Source organism: Coffea eugenioides, chromosome 9 (assembly GCF_003713205.1).
Source record: "Coffea eugenioides isolate CCC68of chromosome 9, Ceug_1.0, whole genome shotgun sequence".
Lineage (NCBI taxonomy): Eukaryota > Viridiplantae > Streptophyta > Magnoliopsida > Gentianales > Rubiaceae > Coffea > Coffea eugenioides.
The window spans coordinates 41,905,095-41,932,578 of NC_040043.1; the positions used below are offsets into that span (position 1 = coordinate 41,905,095).

Consider the following 27,484-nt stretch of genomic DNA (forward strand, 5'->3'; position numbering starts at 1 on the left):
CATTTCCCATCTCCCAAACGATGTCGTAAACTTGATCCCTTTACAGGCACAGAAAAGTGGTTTGCTGGGTTTTGTTCCCCCAAATTTTGCGATAGGATGGTAAGAATTCACGTGAAGCATGGCTGCCGGCGGGCTGTGAATGGCGCGGACGGTGAACTGGAGTTCCTATACGACTGCGAAACCTCTTCAACAATCCAGCACATCACCCAAGACATAACGGAGATAGCAAACTTCCAACTCCAAATTCGACAACTGGGCTATCAGCTCCTCCCTTCCGTCGCTGCTCTCCTCCACACCCACCGCCCACAAGGTTTCTTAAACCACGAAAACAACAACACTCTTGCTCCTTTTCTTCTTACCTTTTTGGGTTGCTTTCTGGGCTCTCATCTTTCTCCTTATTTTTAGATCTTTATTCTTTGAATTACCGGTGTTGCTGTAATGATAATAATTCAACTTTAATGCTGCAGTGATAGCACTTCACAGAGCTCTCTCTGAAGCTACTTCCTACGCTTCCAAGGTCTCTCTTCTTTTCTTTTTATCTTTTTTTTCCCCTCCTCCTCTTCCTGTATACTATAAGTTTTTTTTTTTTTTTTTTTTTGGGAGGGGGATGGGGAGGGAAGGGTCTAAAGATTCAATTTTGAATTCTCCTATTTTTTGTGAGTTTTTTTTTTTTGTTATATAAGTATAATATTGACATGATATGACGTTCTGGATTGATCATGGTGATAATGTGTCTGTTTGACTTTGATTGCAGGAGCAAGTTGTACATGGCAAGCCATTGTCAATTCTTGTGTTAAGAGATCACATAAGAATCATAGAAACTGAGTTCGTGGTAAATTATAAGCTATTGAATTTTCAAGACAGCAATTTCGAACAACTGCTTTCAGGTACTGAAATTTGGAGTTACTGCAGGGAGCTGCTAGTTTGTTTAATCTCGGATTCTTCTATTTGACATATAGTATGAGAGAAATCTTGGTTCTAATGCTTGTTTGATTTTTGTATTTTCCACAAGGGTAATGGTCTGTGTGTGTGTGTGTGTTTTTTTTTTAAGTTCAAAACTGTGGGAATAGTGTGCTTGGGCCTCCTGTTTTTTGATGCCAACACATTCATCTGATCACATAACCCTTTTGTCATCTTTGTATCTTACTTTCGAGAGAAATGCATTGTTCCTTGTGCTTTGCAAATTACACACATATAGTATTCTGCTGATTTGGTTGTTCCGTGGTGTTTAATACAACGCTGGAAGGTGTATGTGTGTGAGTGTTAACTTATTCTTCTTTTGATGTTTATTCATCTAAAATCAAAATGTAATGAAAATTTCATTTTGTCTAGTGTGCAACTATGCATTCGTATCGATTTATTGTGCGGTCAAAAGATGCATCACCCTGTTTATTAGTCATGTACATCAGTTGCTTCTTTTTTGTACTGATTACTTGTTTGAAATATTATTATGTTAAACATATCTAATACTAAGGGGGGAAAAATGTGGATGTTTTAGACTTGGAGCTTCTTCAAGAAGCCACAGTTCAGCTTTTGTGGGCTGGGAAAGAGTTGATGAAAGGGAAAACTTTACGTGATTATATTGGGAAAAATGAGAAAACAAAGGTATATAATTTCATTGTTATCTGGCCCATTGCCCTAATACTTTTGAACTCTTTGTGAACTTTACTGTGTTGGTGGCAGATCATGCTCAGGTTGCAGTCACAAGTCTCAAATCCTGCCTGTTAGTCCAGCAGTGGCAGTAATTTCACTTTAACTTCTCTTTCATTTTGCCCATTTTGTGTGTGTGCTTTTTTCTTTTTTTTTTTTACATGAGTATTATACAGTTGTCAACCCCTCCTAATTGCACAAATTTGTCACTCCTTTTCATCCTTTTGTCTGGTAAATCAAGAGTTGGATCTGCCAAGTGAGTTGGGCTCCTTGAATTCTGAGACTGGAATTTTGAAACATGTGGCGTTGCCCTCTCTTAATGAGCATCTTAGTCTACCTCAGTGAAGGCCAATTTATTGATTTTGCAGACTCAGGCACGTCTACAAATAATCTATGCAGTACACTTGCCTTCTGTTACATTTTATTCTTTTCTAAAATGGTTGATAACTTTGGGAATACTGATGTTTGCCTCTATGTGATATTGGATAGTGATGCATAGAGCTGAAGAAACTGTCCCTGGTATTTTGGAGGAAAAGAGCTACTGATCTTTCCTTGGTGATGAAGATTCTCTTGTTCAATTTTTAAATAAGAACTATGTAACTACTTTTCTTTTAAGCTTCTGTAAAGCTTAATTTTTTCTAGTCCAGTTGTTCAGAAATTTTAGATGTATTCAAGAATGCATTTCAATTTAAATGAGTCTCTTATGAGAAGTATCCTTGCAGCTTCGTCCTTGCTCACTGCTTGGTTCTAATCTCTCGCTCACTGCTTGGTTCTAATCTCTCCTTTTATCCTTCATGCCTACTGTCTTGATCTTCTGACATCACTGCATAAACAGAACCAGAAGAATTCTTTTATTATTTCTACCAAAGTGGAGATATGCATTTCTATGGTTTTGCCTTCGAAACAATAGAAGTACCTAGGCCAAGACTAAGTTTGAAAGTTGGTCTTTACATCATACCTAATAAAGTTACTGAACCCTGCACCAAAACGTTTACTATATGTTTTCCCTAAAATAACAGAAGAAGTTCCTGGCAGTGCAGATGGAAAATAAGATCTTTTACAGAACAAGCTGAGAATGCTAGCCTGGAATTTTGTTGAACCTAAACGACCAGATCAAGTTTCTTAGAGCTTGAATCCTGAACTACAGCTATTTCCTTGGCTAAGTTCTTGTAAGTTATAAATCGACCAAATTAAATCCTCAATTTAACGTGGAACAAAATGCATGATGTTATTGGAGAGCTTCTTTTTAAATTATCTGTCACAGTGTCCCCAAGCTTCATCTACATAATCATAATGGTTTGGTCAGTAATATTGATTATTTCTACTCTAGATTTCTTCTTGCTATCCAAAAAGTGGGATTAGCCACTACCAGCTTTAAGAAACTGCACGATCTGTTGATTTTCTCAATAATTAGACTTGGCAAAGAACATGGCCTCTTGCAAAGCAGAAGGGTAGTTTTCATGTTTAGTTCATACGTCCATTTGCTGTTACCAAGGGACTTTCTTCCAACCCCATCCACTGTTTGTAGAGACTTTCTTCCAATCCCGTCCACTGTTTGTAGAGACTTTCTTCCAAACCCATTTACAGTACAAAAAAGAAAAGATGATGTAGGAATGGGACTAAAACAACTTTAATATTGTGCCTTTTCTTCTTTTAGTTTTTAGACATTCCCTGAAGTCTGGTGGGGGGAAGAATTTCTTGTTATATGGGTGCTCAACATCATCAAATGGTCTTTTCAGGAGTCCTTGCTTGTTCATAATCATGCCAAAAATCTGGCTGACATGTTTACTTAGATTAAGGTTTGGTGCACCCACCTGTTAAAAGAAAAGATGGTAAAAGAACCACTGAAAGGCTGTTTGTCTGCATTGGTGGATTTACTCCTTACTTTATGTTATCTAGTTTGAAATCATTTGCTTTAAAATGTAGTCTATATTGACATGTTTTAGTTGCCAATACTTTAGATATGCCTGAGCAACAGATGTTAGTGTTTGCAATCATAGTCATGATTATTTGTAGTTCACTTTTATCAGAGGCAAAGTACGGTATTTGGTTTTGCCTAAACAGCCATATTTAACATGCCATAGTGTCTTCCGAGCAAGGGTTCTACTATGCTGTTTGGCACCTTTGTAGTACTTCATGTCAGATGATATAGAAATTATCCTTTTGAATATGGAAATGGTTTACTTTTTTTATTTTTTTTCTTGAAAGGACAGTCCTAGGTATAGTCTGTGATTTAAAAATAAAGTTTTGAGCTAAGTGGAGTTTGTCCATTTGCAAATTGCAAATATTTGTCCCGGGATGGTCCATACTCCTTGAACGAAGCATAATTTGGACAGGTGCTTCTGTCCTGTTTACCTTTATGGTTATGTCTCATTAACGTTACATTAACACATTCTTTAAGGAAAGAAAAATCATAAGTTTGTATCAAATATCTAAGACTGGATGGTGACACTTCCCAATTCTTGGCCTGAAATTTTAGGGTCAGCGATGAAAGATCGCAAGTAGGAAATAACTTGAATTGTTGGGACTCCTTTATTTTGCATTTAAGCCGCCACATTGGGATGTAAGTATGAATTTTGAGGAGGAGGAGTCGGTTTACAAAACATTTTTCCCCTTTGCAAGTTGCAACAACAGGGTCTTTTTTGTAGTGAATCGTTCTAAATCAGATCGTTTGCTTGCTCCTTGCTCCGGTCAAGGATTATTTCCTGGTTTATATCTTAACATAACACTAATTATGCTAGACCTTCTTTGGTCACCCTAGTCATTGATGAATGAAAAGGGAAACCAAAAGGCTTCCACCCCCCTTTTTATCTGCCAATGGAAGACGACTTCTTGGCCGTCTAGATTCTTATGCTTTGGCACGGAATCTCTTTGAATTCAATGAACGACTGACTCACCACCATTTGCTAAAATTGCATGGTTTAAGCTAAAGTGCTCTCACTAAACCTTTAAATGAGTAACTAGGGAATGCATATTCAGTGAGGCGGTCAAAAGCTTTGCTTTCTTTGCCATACTGCCAAAAAAATTAAGCTCATGCTCTGAATTGAGTCCAACACTGGCTTGTAGTTGAAGTTGTACTTTCAATCGCCAAAAGATTGATGAGTGCTGGCCGCACGTGGATCCAAGGTGTAAAGCATTTACCTGTAAAATTAACTATTGTTTCTCTAATACCTCTTGCAGTTAGTGTAAAAATGAATCTCCTCCACTTAGTCATAGCTAGAAGTTTCTGCTCGTACTTCTTGCTAATAATTGTGTTCGACAAAGAGAGGCTTCAATACGTCATTATTAGTTTTCAAACTCTCACTTCTGCAACAAAGGACTCACATTGCATAATTCTGAATCCTGTACAGAACTACATAATGAGCATTGCACAGAATTATGATATGAAAAGTTGGAAATAAAAAAGAGAAATCAAATCATAACCCAATCAAAATTTGTCTCCCCTACTACTCCTCCACGTCTTTAACCCCTGCAAAGCCCTGGCCTTTGATCTTCATAAATAACTCTTGCAGAGGATAAGGAACAGAAACCAAGGTCACTCACAGTCTTTCTTGAGTTGAAAAGCTGCTGAGAACTTTTACAGTGAGCAATTGCTGCTTGTATTGGATTCTCAAGGTCTGAGTTCACGCTGTTACTTCTCTTGAAAAATTGCAGCTCTTGGAATCCATTGGAGTTTGTTGAACTTGAAGCTGAAGAAGAACCGGATGAAGATAATGAAGATGAAGATCTAGTCATCGATATCCTTTTGATCGCCCCTGAAAATGACCTCCGATGTCTACCGCTGCCCCCAACCCCATTCTCATCAAAGTTTGCTTTGTCAAAATTCTTGATCACAGAAGAAGATGCACTCACTTTCTTTCCGCCATTCTGAATTTGTCCGAAAGGGGCTTTCTTTGCGACCTTTACGTACTTGTTTATGCATTCATTGGCCTTGAGCACTGATCCTGATCCATCAACGACATGATTTCTTGGGGCTGCTGCGCAGGTCTCGTTTGAGCAAGCAGATTTACTGAACAAGGACTTGAGATAAGTCCTTGAAGCCTTCAGCTTGGAACCAAGTGAGTACTGTTTGATCAACTTAAGCTTCTTGGTCCAAGACCTTTTAGGGTTTTGATCACCTACAAAACTGCTTGCTTCTGTTGAATACTCGATCAAGTACTCCTCTGGATTAAGTTCTCTACTTACTTGGCAGGACTCTGATGGTGAGATGTTACAAGATTCAAAGGGAGTATTGTTGGCTGTTGGGGTGTTGTAGGCGTTGGTGAATAATGGTGTACTAAAAGACTCTTCAAAACAAGTATCTTCTAATATGCTATCATAACTACTGATGTTAGCATTTTGCAACAGTTTCTCGACCATTTGTAAACGTGGTGGAAGGTGAAGAGGGAGGAGTTTGCCTTTGTAGAAGAGTTCATCAGCCGGTGAAGGCGCGGCGTCTCTCTCGGAGGAGCTAGACATTTGGAACTCAAATTCTCTGGCATGTGAAGAAGAAGAAGAGGTACTTTTGGAGTAGTGGTGGCTGAAGATGGCTGATTGTGAGCCTACTTCCATGTAAATGAAGTCTTCTTCTGCATGATCACAGGAATGGCGTTTTGCATCCATTTCAACAGTGTGTTATATGTCTAGTTTATTTTGAAGTTGAGCTTTGAGAAGGGAATGGAAGACGAGTGCATTCTTTTAAAGCCAAGGGCCATGAAAAGACATGACAACTTACTACTCTTTTCTTGTAAATTCTTTACAAGAATCTATGATTGAAAGCATAATGGGGTAGCTAGTCTTGTTATTTCATGCCTTAACCCGTGTGTGACTAATTGTATCTTTATTTTTATTTTTTTTAAACCAGCATTTTACAAGGTTATTTTCCACTAACCTCCTTGTTTTAATATTGTCTTGTCGGATTTCTACCTTTCTTCTTTTTCAAAAGCAAAAAATGAGAAGAAAGCGGAGTTGATGATGAACTAGTTTAATGGCTTATCAAATGATTTATGAGTAATCATAATTTGGCTCTTCTTTTTTTTTTTCCTTTTTACAAGTTAATCACTCGGTTGATGTTGACATCATAAAATAATCTTGAACCTTATGCGGTTGACTTTTTCTCTTTTTCTTTTTTGACATTAATCACAGAAAACATATACTAAATAATCGTGACTTAAACATTAAGCATAGGGATTAAACTCATGAATTATATATATATTAATTTGTTACAATCCGAATAATAGTAGCTTCCAGCAGAGATGTTTTAAATCATTACAATTTCATTATTATTTTCCTTAACTAACTATTTCATTTGTGAACTAATTATATATATATAAAAAAAAAAAGACTCCTCTCGCAACCAAATGTTTTGTAATGGTTCAGACTAATTACTTGACAAGCTTAGCAGTTGATCTTTGATCGAAAAAACATCACCAATTGGGCAATTAAATACCCTACAATCTTATTTGATTTGTAGTATTTAACACGAAATTAGTAGATTCTACAATCCCACACTATATGGTGCATTTTCATTAGGCAGTGAAAAAAATTTCTCATCTCTCAACCTTCACTGGTTTTGCAATTTTCTACCCGGGCGAAATAATTAGTGCTAGGCTTTGGTGCGGAGATTGAGCTCGTGCGGCTGTAGAAAAGGACAAATACAGTTAATAACGTTAAAGCTTTGAAAAATATAAAAATCACTTGAGATTATGAATCACTTTTGGCTTTGCTTAGGACCATCCACTGCTTCTACTGGATTCCTGGGTTTTTTGCCCACTTTTTCGAACTTTGTTTTCTTGTCCCTAAAGGGGTAGTCGGCCATTCCTCAAGAATTTTAATTGGCTTGTATTCTAATAAATTGATTAACTTGCTCTACTTTTATATATTCTTTTATGTTCATATGAAGACACGAATGCATAAAGAAACAGAGCAGATTGTTGACATTAACACTAATTAACAAAAGCACATGATCCGACACTTGATGGTGGAGAGAGATGCCTGCTGAGCTCGAGACTTCGGTTTTGACATTTCTTTGGAAATCAAATCAAGCCACAATGTTTAATTCTCTGTTTTCTTCTTCACCATTTAGATTAACCCAATTTTTTTAAGAAAAAAAGACTAGAAGAAATGAAAAAAACTGAAGAGGGGGGGGGGCATATCGTCAAACCTTTTAAGCAACTGGTACCAGATAATTTGTTTGTCTTGCTGGGACGTGTTCTCGAACTAACATACACGCAAGAAACATATCAGCCCATTGTTGTTTGAAAGGTACAAGGCTTTTCAGCCATCCCTGTGACATCTTCATGTGAGCTTCGATGTAATATGTCACCCATAGTACCGTACGTTAAATAGTTTTTGTTTTATGTTTGCTGAGATCCTGCTTTCGCTTTTTGTACAGGTAAATGGCTGTTAGGGTTTGAAAGTTGAAACCTCGCATGAAATGCAGATATTTTCTTATTCACTTTTTGGCTTTTTGCAAATAGTAAATTTTTGTATGTTGTACTTGTAACCCCCCCCCCCCCCCCAACAAAAAAAACAAAAAAGAAAAGAAAAGAAAAAGACAATTCCCAGTTACGTTAATCTTATTGAACTAGCTGGTTGATTAATGCAGTCAATTTCAGTTGCGCTTGATTAAGTCTAAGAGAGCTTGCTTTTCTTTTCGAAACCAACTCAGCCAACTACTCGTATTAATTAAGCCCATAGATTTAGTTTTATGCCAGTTGTAATCTCATGTTCAGTCCCTTACCCTACACCCCATTCCTTTGCCTGGATTGGCTTGACAGACCCTGTTGATGGACAGAAGCTCGTTTTTGTAGGACTTTTCTGTTCTGGAAAGATGGATCATCTGTCAAATTGCATGTAAAGATTGACCTACCTCTAATAGTCGTTTGAACTTTTTGCTTGGTGCCAAATTTGAAGAGCCTTAAACTGCTATTTTTAGGCTTGGTTGTCCCTTTGTTTTTTCTCTTTTTTCCAACCAAGATCAATCTTCTCTGCCGAACCTTGAGATTAACTCCTAGCTTCTTTTCTCGTCCCTACTGACCTAAGGGTTAAACATTGGATATTCCATTTAACTAGTACGAAACTCTATCCAACATCTTAAGTAAAGGAAGGAACTAGCCAGATAGAAACCCCAAGCCTTTCTTTTCACCGACCCTTGCAGAATCTAGTGTGTGTTCTTGAGTTGTTTACGGCTCAAAATGGAAGTCTTTTGTTTCAAGAACTTACCCTTGGATGAGAAAACATATATTTTTATGAACACTTGTCCATTTTAAATTGAAAGGATCTGCAAGAAACGGGGTATGAGTATGACCGTCCATGTCATTTGTACTGCTAATATTCTAATACCACTAGAGCACTCCCTTTATCTACTTTTCTTCCTCTTCTCTGATCATATTTTAGGGTCTGGGAACCACAAACTTAGACTTGAGGATGTACGCTTCATGAGTACCAAATTAGATTCACTAATCCAAGTAAATAATGAATTCAATCAGATTTGTTTTCATGACAAACCAAATTTTGCGTTGTGCAACTGAAATTGTTGTGCATTTGGAGATGCCACAGGAGAAAATCTACCCCGGAATAGTTTGACAAGCAAAAGGAAAAGAAGGCATCAAGCAGCCATAGCCACAATACATGTTGTCCCACCACACCAGAAAATCTGGATGTTTTTTTCGTTGGTACGTATCAATCAGCAGCAAGTAGAGCCACTGTCAGTCATTCGATTAAAGGGGCCTTCATTGCTGGGTATCCCACCAGCACCACACCCAGCAGATGGAATTACAGTTTCAAACAATGCTTATAGGATGTCCATTTTCTAGCTGCTTTCAGGGGTTCCATATGGCTTTGGTTTCAAGTCCACCAATTTCTGCACCCTTGTACTGAAAGCATTAGAGCCCACACAGTGATGATGGTGCTCATCAAAAGATAAGACAAATCCTACTTCTATATGAGGAAATGTTTTAGTCCATCCACTGAGGAGCATATATCTCCAACCCCACCATCGCACTCCTCCTTTTAGCTCTGCCTTCATCAGGTAGCATGACAGAGCCCTTTCCCTCTCGCCAACTGCCGGAATGGCCCTCACTTACTGTTAGACGTTCTCTGCTGATCAGCATCTGCCATCACATGTCGACCATTAACCAGTCATTTTGAAGGAAGAGATCACGCTTACACCCTCCACAAATGCGCTATGCAAAATCTTTATATCATAGAAAACATTCATATCCACATGCTTGGACAGCACATAGTTACTCCACAAATACGTTAAAAGTCCTCGCTTACACCTGTAGAAGACTTGCAATCATTTCCACAATGGCAATAAGCTCAGACAATGACTTGTAATCAGATTACATGTTTCCCCAAATACACAAATTTTTGTGTTGATTTCATTAATCATACAAAGACCTTAACTAAAATGATACAATTTAGAGCATTTACACAAGAATTAACTTAAAATGGACAGTAACAGAAACTCCTTGGCTAAATATTGCTCACGAGGAGTTCAGTGTAATCTATCTAAATCATACATGTGAGACCGCCAACCGTAGTAAGTTCAGAAGAAAGAAATGTCAAAATCTTTGGGTTTGCTTATTTCTTTGCCGCTGAGTCGCCAGATCTGAACTCTTTCTCAAGCTCGTCAAATTCCCAGTCACCAATTTCTTCACCAGAGTAATCCCTGTTAACCTTGCCAAATTCAGATTCCAGCTTTGCTAGTTCTGCCTCGGTGTCAAGCTGCTGCTCTGACTTGACTGCTGGTGCATCAGCAACTGGGATATCCACAGCCACAGTGTCCTTCGCAGACTGGCTTGTAGGATGAGATACACTTTCCTGTTGCTTCTCATGAGATGAAGACTCAGCCTCTTCAACAGGAATCTCCATTTCCAGATTTGGTCTCTCAATAGCTTCGAATTCTTCTCTTAGCTTTTCAAGCTTGTCAAATAACTCTTTCACCTTTTTGTCATCCTTGCTGGAATAACAGTGACCACTTAATCCAACTTAGGAAAAGAAGACATGGGTTTCACAAGGAAAAGACAAATCAAATAGAACTGTCCATCAAACACACCTGGATACTTTCCCATGCTCTGAATAAAACTGCTCTCTCATGTTGTCAACTACGCTGAATGTGGTTATAATCTGCAGTTACAGTATGAAAGACAAACAAACTCAATCAAGTCTCAGGCATGGCACCAAACTAAAACTGATTAACCCCAGCATAAGGTCCATAAGAGGGATGGTCAGAGTACGCAAATATACCTACCTTCCTTAAATTAGAAGAGGAAAGTGGAATATCAATAAGAATATCATAATAATCCAGGAGGATGCCAAGTCTATTTCCAGCATTCTTTTTTTCAAACTTTGCCCAATTTAGATTGTACCTTAGCTTCGTAGCCCAGGTACTCCTCCTCTAGATTTTTCCTTGGACTTGATGCGCCAGAATTATCTTTATCACCTGATGCCACGACTGACCTGCTTAATGGCATGAAAAATTTTCAGAATGCAACAAGCATGCATAACAATGCCAATGCAAGAGAATCATTACCCTTCACTTAAACTCTTCAAGTTCTCAACATATTTCCCAATGCGATCAATGGAAGGCTTCAAATCTTTCTGTACAAAAAGCAAAAAAACAAATTCACTTTCTGTGCTCTTCTCCTTCGAGTGATTTTGGTTTGGTGCAGGATTATTTTATGAATTGCTAGTTTGCTGCTAAAGGATCATTGTAAAGAAAAAGTCTACCTACCTCATAAGAAGAGAGCAGCTGAATGACCAAATTCACAAAGTAGTGCTCATGTCTCTCCAATTCATCACTACAGGCCCCAACAAGCAATAAGCAACAATAGAATATCTAAATATGTTTTAAGTAATATAAACATTTTTTTGACATACTCGATCTCTTTATCCTTGGTCTCTGCACGTGAAGATTGAAGAACCCAGGTGTCTTCTAAAAAATTGATCCAAGTACCCAGAACATCCACTTCCACTCTGCATGACCCAATAGATCTCGAAAATTCGTCTTCCTAATGATTGACAGAGAGATCAAAAGGAAATAAATAAGTAAAAGAATGGCCAAAACAAAAATTCCGAACCAAAGAAAAAACTGGACACCTGATCCTAGTACATACCTGAGGAAAGATCTGGAAAAATAAAATCAAGACACCAAGGAAAAAGGTGGAAAATGACCAAAAAATTAACCAACAAAAGAAAGCTTAAGAGGACAAGGAGAAGGAAACCTTAGATTTCAAATGGGCAACAATCTGATCATTAGCTTCATAAAATTGGTCTCTCTCCTCCCTAACATTACGGAGGCGTGCTTGAGCAGCAGCCAAGGAAATATTGACCTAACATGTTACATCAGAAAAATAATTTCAACAGTATAAGTTCAACTGAAACAGAACAGTCAATAATAAAAATTAAAGAACAACCTCCAGTGTTTCACGAACACAATCACTAATGACCAGTCAACATTTCATGAACACAATCACTAATGACCAGTCAACAAACACCTGAAAACCATTCATTTGACTGCTAACAGTTTTCATTTTCTTCACACAATTCTACATTTCACAGTTTCTCTTTTCAACCATTCTTGACCCATTGATACTCCAATAATTCCCACGTAAAACAACTTAGAGAAAATAATCAAAACCACGCTTCCTTTTACTGTTATTACCAAACCACGTATAAATGGACAGATCCACTAACGATTTTAACACGAGAGCTCCTACAGTGTTTTCTTGCCAAATTATTTTATCATAATTAATAATTTACATTGAATATTGGAAGAAAGATAAAGCAATTAAAGTCTACAATATGCTCAACTGCTACTTGTTATGAACCCCATGTATACCATGCCAACATCACTTGATTGCAAACAGCAATTAATTGTGACTCTTGTATAATTAGCTAGCAGTCTTTTGTCGGTCAAGATCCAACAAGCCCTTAAGGACCAAAGAACATACATAACCATTCCAATGCCCCTCTATGATTCAACTGTTTTATACTGTTTACTCAGCCACAATCACATGATTCAAAGAAAAATTAAACAGATGACACGTATCCATCAAACAGTTTCCTCCCTAGGATACTCTTTCTTTGGAGGGTATACAAGAGCAATAGCACCATTGTCTTTCTAAGATCTCCTTCCAAAGGAAGACCTTCACCAAAGGCCCAATGCTTAAAAAGGGCTTGAAGAAAAAGACAACAGAAAGGTGACCATGTCATATCCAGGTTGCTTATTAGAATCAATTAAAGATGCAACAGAACTTGAGTGATACCACATCATCAATTTGCAGAAGATAAATCATCATGTCTCAAACTCATAAACAGGAAAAGATGACAAAGACCTTTTTCAGTTCAGCTTCAAGTTGATTTCTTTGGGTCTCAAGCTCCGAAATCTCAGCAGATATTTCCTGGATATTTTATAGAAAGAAAAAATGAGACAGTATCTCTTTAGCAATCAAACTAAATGCGGTAAACACAGAAGGCATGTGCATATAATCATGGGGAACCAAAATAGGCAAACACCAAGAAAGTATCTTATAACTTTAAGATTTCCCAGATTGTTTTCACTGAAATAGATGTCTTTCTTTTCCATACAACTTCCTACATCAGTGCCAATCAATATAACTGTATGCATAAATACCTTTTCTATTTCACCGGTTTCACTTGCTTTTGTCACACGAAATTTTAATGCTTCCTCTTTTTGAAGTCTATCAAAAAAAAAAGTTACAGAGATTATAACTAAGAACAATACCAAATAATTAAAATTAAGAAAGACAATAACCATCTATCAAGGGATTGTTGTTAACTGCTTCTTCAATGATAACAGCTAAAGACAGAGCACCTATGAACATCTAGCTATAAGAACTTCAATACCTGTTCTCCGAGATGCGCTTCTCAGTTTTTGAGGTTGAGCTAGATAGAGATTCAGACAAAACTTTCAACTTATCAACCTGCAAAAATTTAGAGGACGACAATAGCAACAGATATTCCTCCAGATTAGAGAAAAGCTAATGCATGTTCACCTTATAGCCCATGCAAATTTTTCTATACAAACCGTCTAGAAAAAGGAAAAGACAAAATAAAGCCCAAAAAAAATGGCCAGAAGAAAAGAAAAAAGTAGCAACAAAAAAAAAAGCTGAAGAGGTACAGAACTTGAATAATACAGCTTCCATATGCAGAGTCAATTGCTGCAAATGGAAGGTAAAACCTCCAATAGATTATCACAAACTGACAAGCATTAAATCAATATGCCATCTCGAGTAATGAATCAGAAATTCTGAAAATGAAAAATCCTCAAGTAATAAATTATCCAATCTCGAGTTATGAATCGCTATGAATTAAGTCAAAGGAATGAAAACCAACACGTGTAGAAACAAGCAAACAGTATATATTTGACTAATTACCAAAAATGAAAGAATTCAGTAGCAAAAATGCAGCACAAACAGAAGAAAAATACCTTCTGAGCATGAACTTCTGGAGTGTCTCCGTATTTAATAAACTTTTTCTTCAGTAGAAGTCCTTCTAATCTGGAACAAACTCGGATATGCGAAAGTGCTTCTTTCAAAGCCTACTTGAAAAACTTAGAAGATCAGATCTCACCTTATCAAACTTATTGCATGTTTCAACAATATGCCACAAAAAAGTAATATATAACTAAAAAATGTACTAAAAATGCAATTATTATAATCTGCAATGACACATGTACACATATGCTCAGGCATGAAGCTCACAATAAAAGAAATATTTTCATGGATTAAATCTGTAACTTGTTAGTAGCATGCATTACCACCGTACCAACCACATCTTCAGCTAAAAGTGATAAATCCATGCTTGTCTAGAGATGAAGACATTTGAGCTAAAAGTAAAAAATCAAGCAAATTATTTTTCAACCCACAGCCACCCTTTCCAGAGTTGAAAACTCAATTGAACTACATATTGGACCTCCCTTCCTCCCTCTGTGAGAAACATACCCAAAGGGATATTTAGAAACCATGTTTCACACAGAAACACACTCAAAGGGATATTTGGAAACCACACTTGATAGTAAGACAAGTGATAAAACCAGTTCCCAATTTACACAAGCATGGTTTTTTTTTTATGTGATTCAACACAAATATAATCACAATAACTCGATACAAAGCAAAAGGACACCAATAAAGTGAAAATAGGAAACCAGCTTTTAATCCCTGAGGCACGGAAGCAGTAACTTTTTTTTCTCTTTTTTTTTTCTTGATAATGATTTACGCCTATAAAGTATCAAGAAAGTTAAAGAGGAGAAAAGATTAAAAAGGTGCCAAACTTACCTCTATTTCTGGAACAATCGTCTCTTTTGAGCTTGTTTGATCAGTTTTGCCCACGAGATCCTTTGATACAGTTCGTTCGTCAAGCTTTTTTTTCAATTTGGAGACCTCGGCATCAATTCTTTTGCAGACATGAAAATCAAATATTGTAAAAATGTAAATGTGTTGAATATAATAAGTTTGCTTATGATATTCTCCATTCCTTTATTTCCTCTTATTGAACCAATAAATAGAGTGGAAAAGAACAATTGCAGATTTTGTGTTATATGTAGCAACAAATATATTAAAGACCTTTCAATATCAGCATTTATTTTCAACCCAGTGATTGCACCCTCAGCAAACTGGAGCAATTCCTCCCGCTTCACCTGCCCCAAAAAATTAAGCAACATCAATTTCAGCAGAAAAAATAAACAACAAAAAAATTGGCCTACAATTTTCCAGTAGCTATAAAGAAGAAACAACTATGCCTACCATTTAACAGCATTATTTTCTACTGATGGGAGAAAATTAGGTTCTTAAAGTCACTAAAACTTTGGAGTTTCTCGAGCTTGTTTACATAATGTAAAAGCATGTAAAATTTTCAGACCTACCAGCACTTCATCTTGGTAGCTTGAGAAAGCTTTAGCCAGATCCTGTATACTGCTTACTATTGCGTTATGAACTTCTTTTCCACCAGTAAGACAGAGCCTGCAGGCAACCAATTATTAGTGGAAAGCTTAGACACATTGCTTTGTGTACCACCAACCAAGCTGTATTGTCACTCAAGAAAATCTTCTAAACAGGATAAACTCACACTGAACCAAAGGGATGAACAAGCTTACCCAAATAATTCAAGCAGAAGAGAAACTTCCTCCTCATTTGGTGCTTCAAGAATCTAAATAACAGATAATAGTCAACCTCTGGATAAACTCTATCACAAAGAAGTAAACAGGCCTACAAGTAACTTTAGAACATCAGTGTGATTTTTAAGTTGAAAATATGACTATCCTCATGCAAAGTACAATACCCTAGCGACAATCAATTATCAAATCTAACTAAGCAACGTACAAAAGGAAAAAAGAAACATTGTTTCTGGATAAGGAAAAGAATCCTAAGATAGGATTCCATACAGCTAATTATGAACATTAGTAGTACTTCTTAAAATGTCAAATGCAGAAAGTAAAGCATAATTGCAACCCATAAAGGTGCAAAAATACATAGTGCTCTGAATAATGAGAGAATAAAATTCTTTAGTTTGCTATAGGCTAATGTACAAAAGTTAAATTCACATACCATACATATCGTAATACCCTCCAGAGCTTGACTATAGAGAAAGACATCACGGAAATTCATTGGTTCAACCCCCATGTCAGGGTCATAGTATAGAACCTATCAATCACAAGACAGGGTCAGATCAAGCATAATTATCCAGAAAATGAGCATTTGAATGCCTAATCTTCCATGGGAGATCAATCATTTAAATGAAATCAATAGGGACATGATGGGTCATGCAAACTGTCTCCTGAACAGGAGGACCATCCAAAAAGTCAAAAGAAATAACTCAAGAATGTATCAAATTGGCTAGAGCAAGATGAAAAATGCTTGTTCAATGAAAAGAAGATGGCTATAAGCAAACAAGAAGATTAGGTCGCTCACTAGAGACTGTTTCCTTGGACTGCCTTTAGGTTCTTCAGAAGGAAGATGTTGCTCAGTATCTTTTTCTCTCTCTTCAACAGGAGCCCCAGACAACTTTTCAACTTCATGAAGAGCTACTAACCATCTCCGCATCAACTGAACTCTTTCTGGTCCCCTACAAGAAACAGAAGCTTCTTCCAATCTTTTGACAGTCTGCTTGAAGCTTTTGAAATTTCGAGCCGCCTAACATGAATGAGCAAGAGAAATAAATTTTAAAGCAAAAAAATGTCAAGAAGTCTAATGGTTAATTTCCTCCAACATCTATAGTGAAAATTCAAAAAATCAACTCCTAGTTGCACCGGACTATGGTTCTCTAATCCTTCAGAAGTATTTCCAGCTCCGTGCTGGCCAGTTAAACAAATTCATGACAGAACAGATGCACATCAAACTTTACATTCTAGACAGAAATTGAGAAATTGAATCACTTATCCGAATCCTACCAGATGCCATGGCATCTTCTTATCTAATTCTCTCTATAACATCAGCTAATTTTCTCCTTCAGTTCAAATTTGTATTTTGTTATTACTCCTAGAGCCAAATATTAAATTCAGGAATGAACCTGAACATTTAACGCAGTGTTGCATTCCTTGTCTTGACTCTTCCAATACCAGCAGCATCAAATGATAAAAACAAAAAAAAAAAAAGTACTAAATGCAACAAGTAGTTGCCAGCCGAAAATAATTAACAACAACTGATGATAATTATGAAGCTAATTACTATAAATTTTCCTCTGTAGCTGGCAAACCTCTATAGTGACAATCAAAAATCAGACGAGCGTTAAAAATAAATTAAAAAAAAAAAAAAAGGAAAAGCAAAGAGGAAATGTTACAATGCGGTCTTGGAGAATTTTGGCTCCCTCGGCAACGGCTTGACCGGCCTGTTGGACGACGGTGTCGGCATAGTTCTTGACGGTGCGAGTGAGGTTGTTCTTGTTCCCAACCTCAACGGCTTTGCTAACCGCCGATCTAAACCACGACATTTTGCCTCGAGAATCAGCAATTCAGCGGCCCTCTTTTCCAAATTAATTGCTCCAGTTAGGGTTAGTTCAAAGACTTTTTAATTTTTTTTTAATATATTTTGTTGTTGTTGGGTGAAGAGAGAGGAAAAAATAAAAAGGATGAACAAAGACTTGGAAAACGTATTAATTGGCTTATTTTTGTACAGTCAAGCAAAGGAAAGGAAACGAAGGAAAGGAGGCAAAGGGGTAACCAGGTAATGCCGTGCATGCACCGCGAGTATCTGTTTTTTTTTTTTTTTTTTTTTTGGGTAGTTTTTTCAATTCAGTTTTGGACGCTTCGCAATTGAAAAATGGCACCTGACAAATGAAATGAACGTCAGACTAAGATTAGGATCGGTAGACGTAGTAGTAAATAGTAAGCACACTCATGGCCGTTCCATCCGGCGCCGACATTTATCAACGGGAAAAGAAAACTTCTACAAGCGAAGATAAAGAAGTTTTTATCAATGGGAATACACGTTTGAATGTGGAAGCACGTTAATGTTTACGCATTCTATAGATGAGCACAAAAATCTTGCACATAGAACTTTTTGTGTCGAGTCAAGTTCTAACTTCGAATTTGGCTCAATTTGAATAAACATTTAAAGTTTACGCGTAAAAGGTTTCAAGCTATCCAAATTGAGTTTAATAAAATCTCACTTATATTTAATTTGATGAATACATAAGTTAAATTTAAAAATAATTTTAAATTCATTAAAATATACAAATAAATTTGAACATTAGATTGTTTAATTTGATTAATCTCGTTTTGCGCTCTATTTAGGGTAAAGCACCTAGGGAACTATTAATCTATTCTCTTTGTCAAGTTTTAATCCTTAGTCTAAATTTTATCTTAAAGTATCTCTTGAATAATAAAAAATGTATAATTTAAGCATTTTTAGCCATTTTGATTATTAGTGTAGCTGGAATAAAGGGCATACATTTAGATTGCTCCAAAAATATATATAGATAAAATTTCTTCTAAACTCTACCTACGTTCAATTAATTAGTTGACTAGGACACCTGGAGGCTCCATGGGCTTCATCCTTGCTTTAGGGCTATACAAAGCCTCTAGTTTTCCTAGTCGACTAATTAATCGAGCAAAAATAGATGGTAGAAGAAATTTTACGACAATATTTTGGAGCCATGTAATTGTGAAATTTGAAGGCAATTGGTCCAAACACTGGCGAAGTGGGTAATTGTCCCCTGCATTAATGGGATAGAGATTCGAAGGTTCTATTTTTTTTTTTTTTTGCCCTTTTTTTATAGTAAAAATATGGGATAGAGATTCGAAGTTTTTTTTTTCCTTTTTTTTTTGGTTGTTTGGTTAAAAGATTCGAAAGGTAAGTAAGGTAATAGGTTACAGCATGAAGGGTGTTTGGTAGCTGTGGATTAGCTTTGAAGTTGTTTTTTTTTTCTTTTTTTTTTTTGAATCGTATATTAACATAACCCTCACAATAACAACATAATTCAAAAGTACGACTTTATTGTAAAAAAAGTGGTTCATCCATATCAATTGAATCAACAGCCTATTCTTACTAATTAAGTTAACTTGCGTTGGCGAAGTTGTTTGGTAATACTTTAATGATGACCCCTTTAATTTTTCTTTTGGGCCTTCTTCCGTAATTGTTTTGTACTACATCTTACAAAATGCTAATCAACTACCAGCGACTATACCAGATTTACTAGGTCATTTGGTTCACGAACCGATTGCGATTCAACCCAGAATGTGATGCAGTCATGAAAGAGTAGCAGCAGCTCACTTTTCATATCCTGGAAGGAGGTCGTGTTTGGATTGCAATTTCTAGAGTTGTTGCAAAAAAATTCTATAGCAATTTAATATACGTGAGATAAAAAAAATAATTTAAAAATGTGTTCACGAAAAAACGCAGAATTTTTTGGTGGAAAATCCCTTTACAAACAAGGCCTAAGACCATTGCACATCTAACCCACTGTACAATGGATGTAAGCCTATTTGCTTGCTTAATTACTTAGTGTCACTCAAGGGCTCTTCTCGTTTGATAATTGAACCCACTTTTAGCTTTTCATTTTCAAAATTGATTATGGATCAATTGATTTTAGGAGTTTAAAATCTTGTACATCTATTCAACAATCGACATTTTAAGAGTAAATTTCAGCTTTAGTTTCATTCTAGCAATAATAATCTGTTGTCATTGCAAGATTTCGAGACTTACGAAAATAGTATATGATCTCGAGAGATGAATGAATTCCACACGGTGAAAGTTGGCTCAAGGGAGAAAAAAAAATCTGTTTCTTTCCTTCTTTTTTTTTAATAACTTTTCCTGCCATTCTAGTCATTTTTATCTTTAAATTAATAAAGATAATATAATGTTAGAACTATGAATTGATCCAGTTGGTAATAATATCTTCTCTTAACCCATTGCCTTAATATGACAACGGATGTCTGCTCTTAGTGTCTACATCCATCTCCATGTTGGACATACACAAACTCAATTTGACTTTGATAATGAGTGATGCGTGAAACTACGCCCTATTTTGCCCAAATTAGAAATAAAGGACGAGGCCAAAAGGAAATATAAGTAAGCAAGCTGAGATGATAATGATGGAACTTCTTTTTTTTTTTTATAACACCCCCAACAATGATTTTGATAATGATTTTTTTAAAGGACTTTGATAATGATTTTGAATATCTGTTCAAGACATTTTTAAGAATAAAATAGGTATTTTAAAAAATTTTCACAAGCTTTCTCCAACTTTCTCTCCACCAATTTGGAAGGAAAAATTTTGCCTACTATTGATCTTCTTAAATCCTTCCATTTTTTCCTTCTTTTCTTTTCGACTAAAAACTAACAAATGAAGGAAAACTAACTTCCTCTTCTTTTACTTTTTTTTCTGTCCAAATCCTCCACCAAACGAACCCTAATTGCGGAACCTCTTTTCTTTTTCTGTAGCTTCATTGACGACAATAAATCGAGCAACCTCAGATAGGGCTTTCCGCATCGCATCTAGGAAACTTTTTATCAACACAGCATAAAGAAGTTTTTTCTCAAATTGTTGCAAGACCCCTTTTCCGCCCCCGGCCTATCAATTATGAACAAAAAAGGTGAAAGGAAAATTAATTTGATGCAAAGGTGAAGACCAGAACTGCAGTTCTAATTGCTGCCCTTTTGGTACCTGGACCCCAGGTACTGAATTTATGCGAAAATCAAATGTATCGTAAACTACTTAGACAGCCCTTGAATTATTTCCGTTGTTAAGTTTTGGCCCTAATATAAATTCTGTTTCAAAGTATTCCCCAAATGATAAAAACTGGCTCTGTTTGGATTATAAATTATTTGAGATATTTTTACTGTAGCACTTTTTGTGATATAATGTATGTGAGATAAAAAGATAATTGGAAAAATAAAAAGTTATGTTGGAAATTGTAATGATGATGTAAGCAAATAAATTTTGGCAAATAATTCTCGATCCAAACAAATTGAGTGTATACATTCCGCCCATTTTAGTCATGAGCGTAGTTAAAATTAAAGGGCATTTTTCTTCAACCATATAATACAGCAATCGAGACAAGAATTAGCAGCCCTAAAGAGAGAGAAGCACATTATTATTCTTTCAAAATCAAAAGAATCATAAAGAAGTTGAAATGGGTTAAGTTTCATGAATTTTGCCTTCCTTCAGGTTTTTAATGAACGGTGCGTGCGTACCATACTTTTTATTACATCCAAATTGAGTGATTAAACCCCAGCTTTAGTCTAAATTAAGTAATTAAACGTTAATATCCCTAGTTAATAAAAATCAAAACTTAAGGAATGAAATGCGTTTTAACTGAAACAGTATAAATTTTAAATTGCCAAAACAATGGGGATGATAAGTGCCATTTTCTCTTCCTTACAAATTGTTTGACGTTTCGATCTAAACCAAGCCCAGGTGCGAAACCCAGGAAAGTTGCTCTGGACCAGTGGGCTAAACATAGCCCACTATCAACATCAACATCAAAAAATCAAATCCCCAAAAGACTTTGAACGACGTGGTTGGCGAACCCATGGCCACGTTTTAACACCTACCAAACTAAACCCCCTGCAACAGCTGAATCTACTCGTCACTCTCGCCTTCATTAATTTCCCCATCAAAATTTCCAAACTCCTACAGCGAGTTTTCGTGCGTTTGCATAACTTCGCCGGCAGTTTAGCATCGGTGTCATGGTACTAGGCCATCCTACTCTCTGGGGAATTACTCTACTGCATTTTTTTTGGGTCCATACTCCCCAGCTATATATATATATAAGCCATAACCTGACCCTGCTCTTTTCCAATAACAAGAACATTTTATTGATGACAACAGATATCGTCCATTCCTCCTACTTACTCTCCTAATTTCTCACTAACCAGTCCACCCATCTCCAATTCTCCACCACCCTTCGGTCAATTTGCTTCTCTACCCAAAAAAAAAAAAAAACCAAAAAAAAAAAAAAGTTTCAATGTCCAAAGACTGCCCATCCCAACTAACTCCTTCGTTTTAAACGACTCTATATATAGCGTCATACCACCACTACCACTGCTACAAACTACAAAACTCACAGACTACCAATTCTTCAAAGGTGCCGCGAAATCTCTGAGTGCTAGTTACAATATGTCCCTCTCGCTCTCCGTTGGTGAAGTTCATGTTGACGGCCACGTTTTCCCTCCGGCCGCGAAGAAGCCTCCTGGCTCTAATCAAAACTTTTTTCTGGGAGGAGCAGGTTCGCTATTTTAAAGCTCTCTAATCGCTATTTTCACTACTCTCTTTTCAATGTCGTTGGAATGTAATTTTTTGCAATTTCTCTTCTTCCAAGGTTAGTTTTTTTTTTCCTTTTGGGGGGGGGGGTATGTGAAATATTGCTGTGCGGGATAAATGAACAATGGAGAGATTGCAAAAATGGGGGAAGCAGTTATGGGACTATATATTAATATAATCACCTTGTCTAATGACATTGCACTTTTCGTTAATCAATTATTTTAAAATATTTTTAATTTAATAATGTGGGCAGGGGCGCGAGGATTGGAAATTGAAGGCAAGTTTATTAAATTCACGGCTATTGGAGTTTACTTGGAGGAGACCGCCATTCCGTCACTGGCCGTTAAGTGGAAGGGCAAGACTGCAGAGGAATTAACGGAATCCGCTGAGTTCTTCAGAGACATCGTTACAGGTGGCGACGCCTTCTATATGTAATTTCATCGTTGTCGCATGGTTGATATCGGTCTATCCCGGCCCAGCCTAAATGGCAAATCACCACCATTCCAAATCCATTAAACTATGTCGTTTTTGATAGTTTGGGATTAAAGGGTATTTATGTAATCTCATTGATGCTGAAACACTCGTAGTTAGTGTGGGAGAGCTCACTTGGGCCTGGCTCAATAACTACCCAGTATAAATTAGTTTGTTAACCCATGACGTGACGTCACGTGGGCGGGCAAATGATGGATCGGGCCAGCCTTTACCAATTGTTGTTGCAGATAGCCTGTTGGTGTTGGACAATCGGTCTATCTGACCAATTTCTCGAGTAGGATCTCTGTCTGCTGGCTTTGGATCTGAAACAAGTTGAGCCCATGCCTAAGCTACTACTGTCGGATGACTTTGTCATCTCTTCCTTTGATTCCTCCCCTGCTTGCAGATTTGAACTAAGAAAAAAGTTAGATGTGCTCGTGAATAATTGATCGAGCATTATAGTTAATTTTCGTAGCGTTCAGTTGAATGAATTAGTCAACGTTCATTTATACTTTTGGAACTGTTGCATATATAGAAGGTCTTGAAATTGATCATGACGGTAGTACTTTGCCTGTGTGCTTTTAGGTCCCTTTGAGAAATTTATAAGGGTGACGATGATCTTGCCCTTAACGGGTAGGCAATACTCAGAGAAGGTTGCCGAAAATTGCGCTGCTTATTGGAAAGCAGTTGGAATTTACACTGATGCAGAGGATAAAGCCATTGAAATGTTCCTTGACATCTTCCAGAATGAGTCCTTCCCACCTGGAGCCTCTATTCTGTTCACCCAGTCACCTCTGGGATCATTAACGGTGTGTAGTTATAATTGCTGAACAAGGTTTCCTTTTTCGTTTCTTTCTGCCTTTCAGCTGATGTTAGACAGCAATAGACATTATTATTTTCCATGTTATAAGTTTCCTCGTTGATGCTTGATGTGGTAACACGATGCTTGCTTTCCTGGAGATCTTGCCATGCTTGTTGAATTTAAGAACACTAGTAAGATCCACAAAGCTATATTTGCCGGTTCCGTGATGTGTGCATTGTTGGCAATGCCAAGTACAGTTGAATATCTGAAGAAACCAGGAGATGTTTAAACTGCTCAATCGGCATAGGGAAAAACTTTTACGGATGACCATTTTCTGATTTGCACTATGTACATCTTGCATCAAACTGGCTAAAAGCAAAGTTTGACTTCTTCTTGCAATTACAGATTAGCTTCTCGAAGGATAGTTCAATTCCTGAGGTCAGCAATGCAGTTGTAGAGAACAAGCTACTGTCAGAAGCGGTGTTGGAGTCCATAATTGGCAAAAATGGTGTTTCACCTGACACAAAGAAGAGTTTGGCAATACGTTTATCAGACTTACTGAAAGTGTTCGACAATAATAATAATAAGAAACTTGAGGCCGACGGGGCTATTGCTGCGGAAGCCCCGGACGAAAAGCAGGTTAATGGCGTGAAAGTTCCGGTACAAGTACCTTAAGCTGAATGTAATGTGGCCTACCTTTCTATTGCATTCTGCTTTGGAAGAGTATAAATGAACTCTCTTTCCACGTCTTCTTGTAGATCAGCTTCTACTATGTACTTGAATAATAGTTACAGAGTTGATATTGTCATGGTTTTACCTATCTTTAGCTTGCAGCCATATTGTCGCTGAAAGCCTCATGGCATAGTGTTCAATTGTCAACTAACATATCTGAGACATGCTCATATTTAACAAATTATATATATTAATTTTCAGCGTGCAAGTTGTTGATCCGGAAGTTCTCATCTACCTGTTGATCTGAAAGTTTTCATCTAATCATCGAAGAAGCTTGGTCTAATTGGCTCATTCATTAGGAAAAAAAAAAATTAACATGGTTATTTATTGGTTTATCAAATAAAAAACTAATTATTTTCTCTGGAGTTGTTAGCAGACATCTTTTCTATAATTTGGTCCCCCTAAAATTTAAATACGTGCTAGCTTAGTTTACTGACTCTTGGTTTGGTTAGCGTTTGTTTGACACTAGCCATCGTCGCGATAAGGCTGGTTCAACTAAAAGGAGGGGTACAGCTAGAATAGATGGGGAAAATACACAGGGAAGGGGGAAAAGACTAATGAAAATTTGGATTGCAGTTTTCTGACAAAAAATTTGTGTGTTTTTATAAGCACATTATTTAATTACTTTTTTATCTCACATTCATTAAATCGTTATGATATACTCTCATACGAAATGCCCAAAATATATCAATTCAAACGACACAACCTTAGTGCCATCTTAGCCACTGAGTCATTCTCAAGCTAAAATCCAACCTTGCAATATATTAGAACCAATAATATAGAAGCTTGGTGCAACCAAAAAATTGTAAAAGAAGATGCGCAGTAGCGTAATGAGAGCAGACTATTTTCAAGTAGTAAAAAATTTCCGCAGATTTTTCTAATTGCAATAGCAACAATAATAATGAAAGACTGCATTTCTGTGAGATACGGAGTATAATTTCTGTCGTTTTGAGCAAAGACTGCATTTCTGTCTTACTAGTTACTGCTACTATGAACATAAAATTTTACCCCCTTTTTCTTTTCCCCTTTCCCTTGGGATTGTTTAGGCCAAAAAGTAGAAAAGGAAGAAAGAGGCCAAAAAAAAGAGCTCCCAGTCATCACTCATCACCATCAGGCATAAACGCGGTTCCCGCTATTCACGTTAAAGAGCGTGATAAAAGTCCAAATACTAGGGAGAAAACGCGTACACATCATCCATAACGATAGACAGTGCTGACAAATTTGCAGGTATGCACAGCTGCTGACTCCGCCGCTACAAAATTATGGTCCTCCAAGAAGCATCACGGAACGCCGGTCACTGCCCAGCCTTCTAAGGCTTGGGGCCGAACCCTTGACCTCTCATCAAAAATTGTCACAATATATCACGATTTTCGTGGCTCATTTTCGACAGAATTTCTACTCACGTCGAGTTTCCTTCCCTTTTCCCTTAATTAGGTTAATTTAAATTAGAAGAATCCTATCGTTGCGAAAAAAAAAAAAAAAAAAAGCATCACGGAACAACCATTGCTCAATAGCCACTAAAAGGGGACAAGTTTCTTTTTGAATTGTAGATCGAAGTTCAAATCTCAAAAAAAATTTAAAAGTTGTCACTTTGATCTTTATAAAAAAAGAAGCATCACGAAACCCTCCCCCTCCTTCCCCCAGTTTAACCTTACTGTTTAATTTAATGTTAATCACTCAAACCAAACCATTATGCTGCTTCTCTAACTTATTCACTTGCTCACTCTCATAGATCATTTCCAATGAGGTAGAATAATAGTGTGTGTATTTATCCTTTTAGAGATGATTGGATACAAATGTTAAAATTACAATTGAAAATTATTTTGCTTTCTTTTCTCTCTTATCTTGTCCAATTGAGATAGTGATGAAAGCCAAATTCCAACATATCAACCGCAGGAGGTTGGATTGATGCATATTACCGCAAGGGTTGACATTTCTTTTTCTTTTTTTTTAATGATTTTAGTGTACTAGGTTAAAGAATCTATTGTTGATATGTTATCGTTCAATTAGTAAGGTTATTGGCTAAAATTCAATGTCACTTTTCTTTTATCAACAGAAAAGTCTATGCGTGCCACCAACGTCGCCCCCACCCTCCAATATCTATACTATATATAAGAAGCACTTTGTGCTTCTACTGTTGGGGATTTCGAGTGCATCCGTTTGCTTTAAGCTCTTGTACCTTGGGCTGCTGTTTTGTACGTTGAGTGGTGGGACCGCTCTTGCTAAATTGGAGCCAAGCATTTGATGTGAGTTGACTGCTCCCACTGCTGCTTCAGCTTTTGCGGTGATTTGAACATCCGACTGCTGGCTGTGCAGCTGGCTTTCATAGCTTCTGTTGTACTTCAGAGCTGTGTGGATGGAGAAGGAAAAAAGGCTTTTTCTCTTCAAATTTTAGAATCTAAAATTTATTATAAATGAATGTTTACAAGCGATTTAACGTTGAAATAGGAAAACACAGAATCCCGCTTGCGGGTTTCAGCGTTATTATGCAGTCGGGATTTTTAAATTTTTTGTTCTACTCCACAATTGTGTGGTCTTTTGCTCTTCAAATTTTAGAATCTAAAATTTATTATAAATGAATGTTTACAAGCGATTTAACGTTGAAATAGGAAAACACAGAATCCCGCTTGCGGGTTTCAGCGTTATTATGCAGTCGGGATTTTTAAATTTTTTGTTCTACTCCACAATTGTGTGGATGTCGAAAAAATTTAACCAATCCCAAAAAATTTCAAATCCCTTTGATCATGTGTTATAACGTTTAAAGTAATTTCACTTAAATCATAATCAATGTTTAGAATTGAACTTAAACCATGAATTGAACTTTGTCCGACAAGTTTAATATTAAAACGTGTTTAATATTATCAAATGTCTTTATATTATCAAATTAAACACATTTTGTATTATCAAACATTTTGTTTATATTATCAATTGTTTAAGTAAAATGTATTCTGGTTTTTAATATAAAAAACCATCACTTGTGTTTAAGGGGTTTCTAATATAAGGATAACCATCTATATATTTATTTTAAAAAATTGATAAATTGATAAAGCTAATAGGCATTAAAAAATATCTAGAATTATGGTGGATATAAGAGAACAACTAGATAAATTTATATATTTATTA

At 36.6% G+C, this 27,484-nt stretch overlaps 4 protein-coding genes across 5 annotated transcripts; 2 read left to right on the forward strand and 2 right to left on the reverse strand.

Moving 5' to 3' along the window:
• On the forward strand, positions 1-2,020 carry LOC113783513 (cilia- and flagella-associated protein 298-like). Of its 2 annotated transcripts, XM_027329669.1 has the most exons (6): positions 1-310; positions 468-517; positions 755-887; positions 1,499-1,605; positions 1,684-1,741; positions 1,892-2,020. In XM_027329669.1, the coding sequence occupies exons 1-5, from the start codon at positions 97-99 to the stop codon at positions 1,726-1,728; spliced, it is 549 nt and encodes a 182-aa protein (XP_027185470.1). In that variant the 5' UTR covers positions 1-96; the 3' UTR covers positions 1,729-1,741; positions 1,892-2,020. The 2 variants fall into 2 exon arrangements, with proteins under 2 accessions (XP_027185470.1, XP_027185471.1); XM_027329670.1 differs by lacking the exon at positions 1,499-1,605.
• A 3,018-nt stretch (positions 2,021-5,038) lies between these two features.
• On the reverse strand, positions 5,039-6,256 carry LOC113783794 (probable membrane-associated kinase regulator 4). Its single transcript, XM_027330013.1, has one exon. The coding sequence runs from the start codon at positions 6,250-6,252 to the stop codon at positions 5,113-5,115; it is 1,140 nt and encodes a 379-aa protein (XP_027185814.1). The 5' UTR covers positions 6,253-6,256; the 3' UTR covers positions 5,039-5,112.
• Positions 6,257-9,887: 3,631 nt separating this feature from the next.
• Positions 9,888-17,759, reverse strand: LOC113783035 (sporulation-specific protein 15). The gene is made up of 18 exons (XM_027329047.1): positions 17,434-17,759; positions 16,566-16,787; positions 16,203-16,298; positions 15,752-15,804; positions 15,521-15,617; positions 15,222-15,295; positions 14,934-15,051; positions 14,087-14,197; positions 13,504-13,580; positions 13,271-13,337; positions 12,972-13,037; positions 11,859-11,966; positions 11,515-11,645; positions 11,369-11,435; positions 11,168-11,235; positions 11,004-11,094; positions 10,691-10,761; positions 9,888-10,594 (listed from the first exon to the last, which is right to left on the reverse strand). The coding sequence occupies exons 1-18, from the start codon at positions 17,581-17,583 to the stop codon at positions 10,216-10,218; spliced, it is 2,046 nt and encodes a 681-aa protein (XP_027184848.1). The 5' UTR covers positions 17,584-17,759; the 3' UTR covers positions 9,888-10,215.
• Positions 17,760-21,712: 3,953 nt separating this feature from the next.
• Positions 21,713-24,561, forward strand: LOC113782931 (chalcone--flavonone isomerase). Its single transcript, XM_027328906.1, has 4 exons — positions 21,713-22,321; positions 22,610-22,768; positions 23,413-23,636; positions 24,035-24,561. The coding sequence occupies exons 1-4, from the start codon at positions 22,213-22,215 to the stop codon at positions 24,302-24,304; spliced, it is 762 nt and encodes a 253-aa protein (XP_027184707.1). The 5' UTR covers positions 21,713-22,212; the 3' UTR covers positions 24,305-24,561.
• Positions 24,562-27,484: the final 2,923 nt, after the last annotated feature.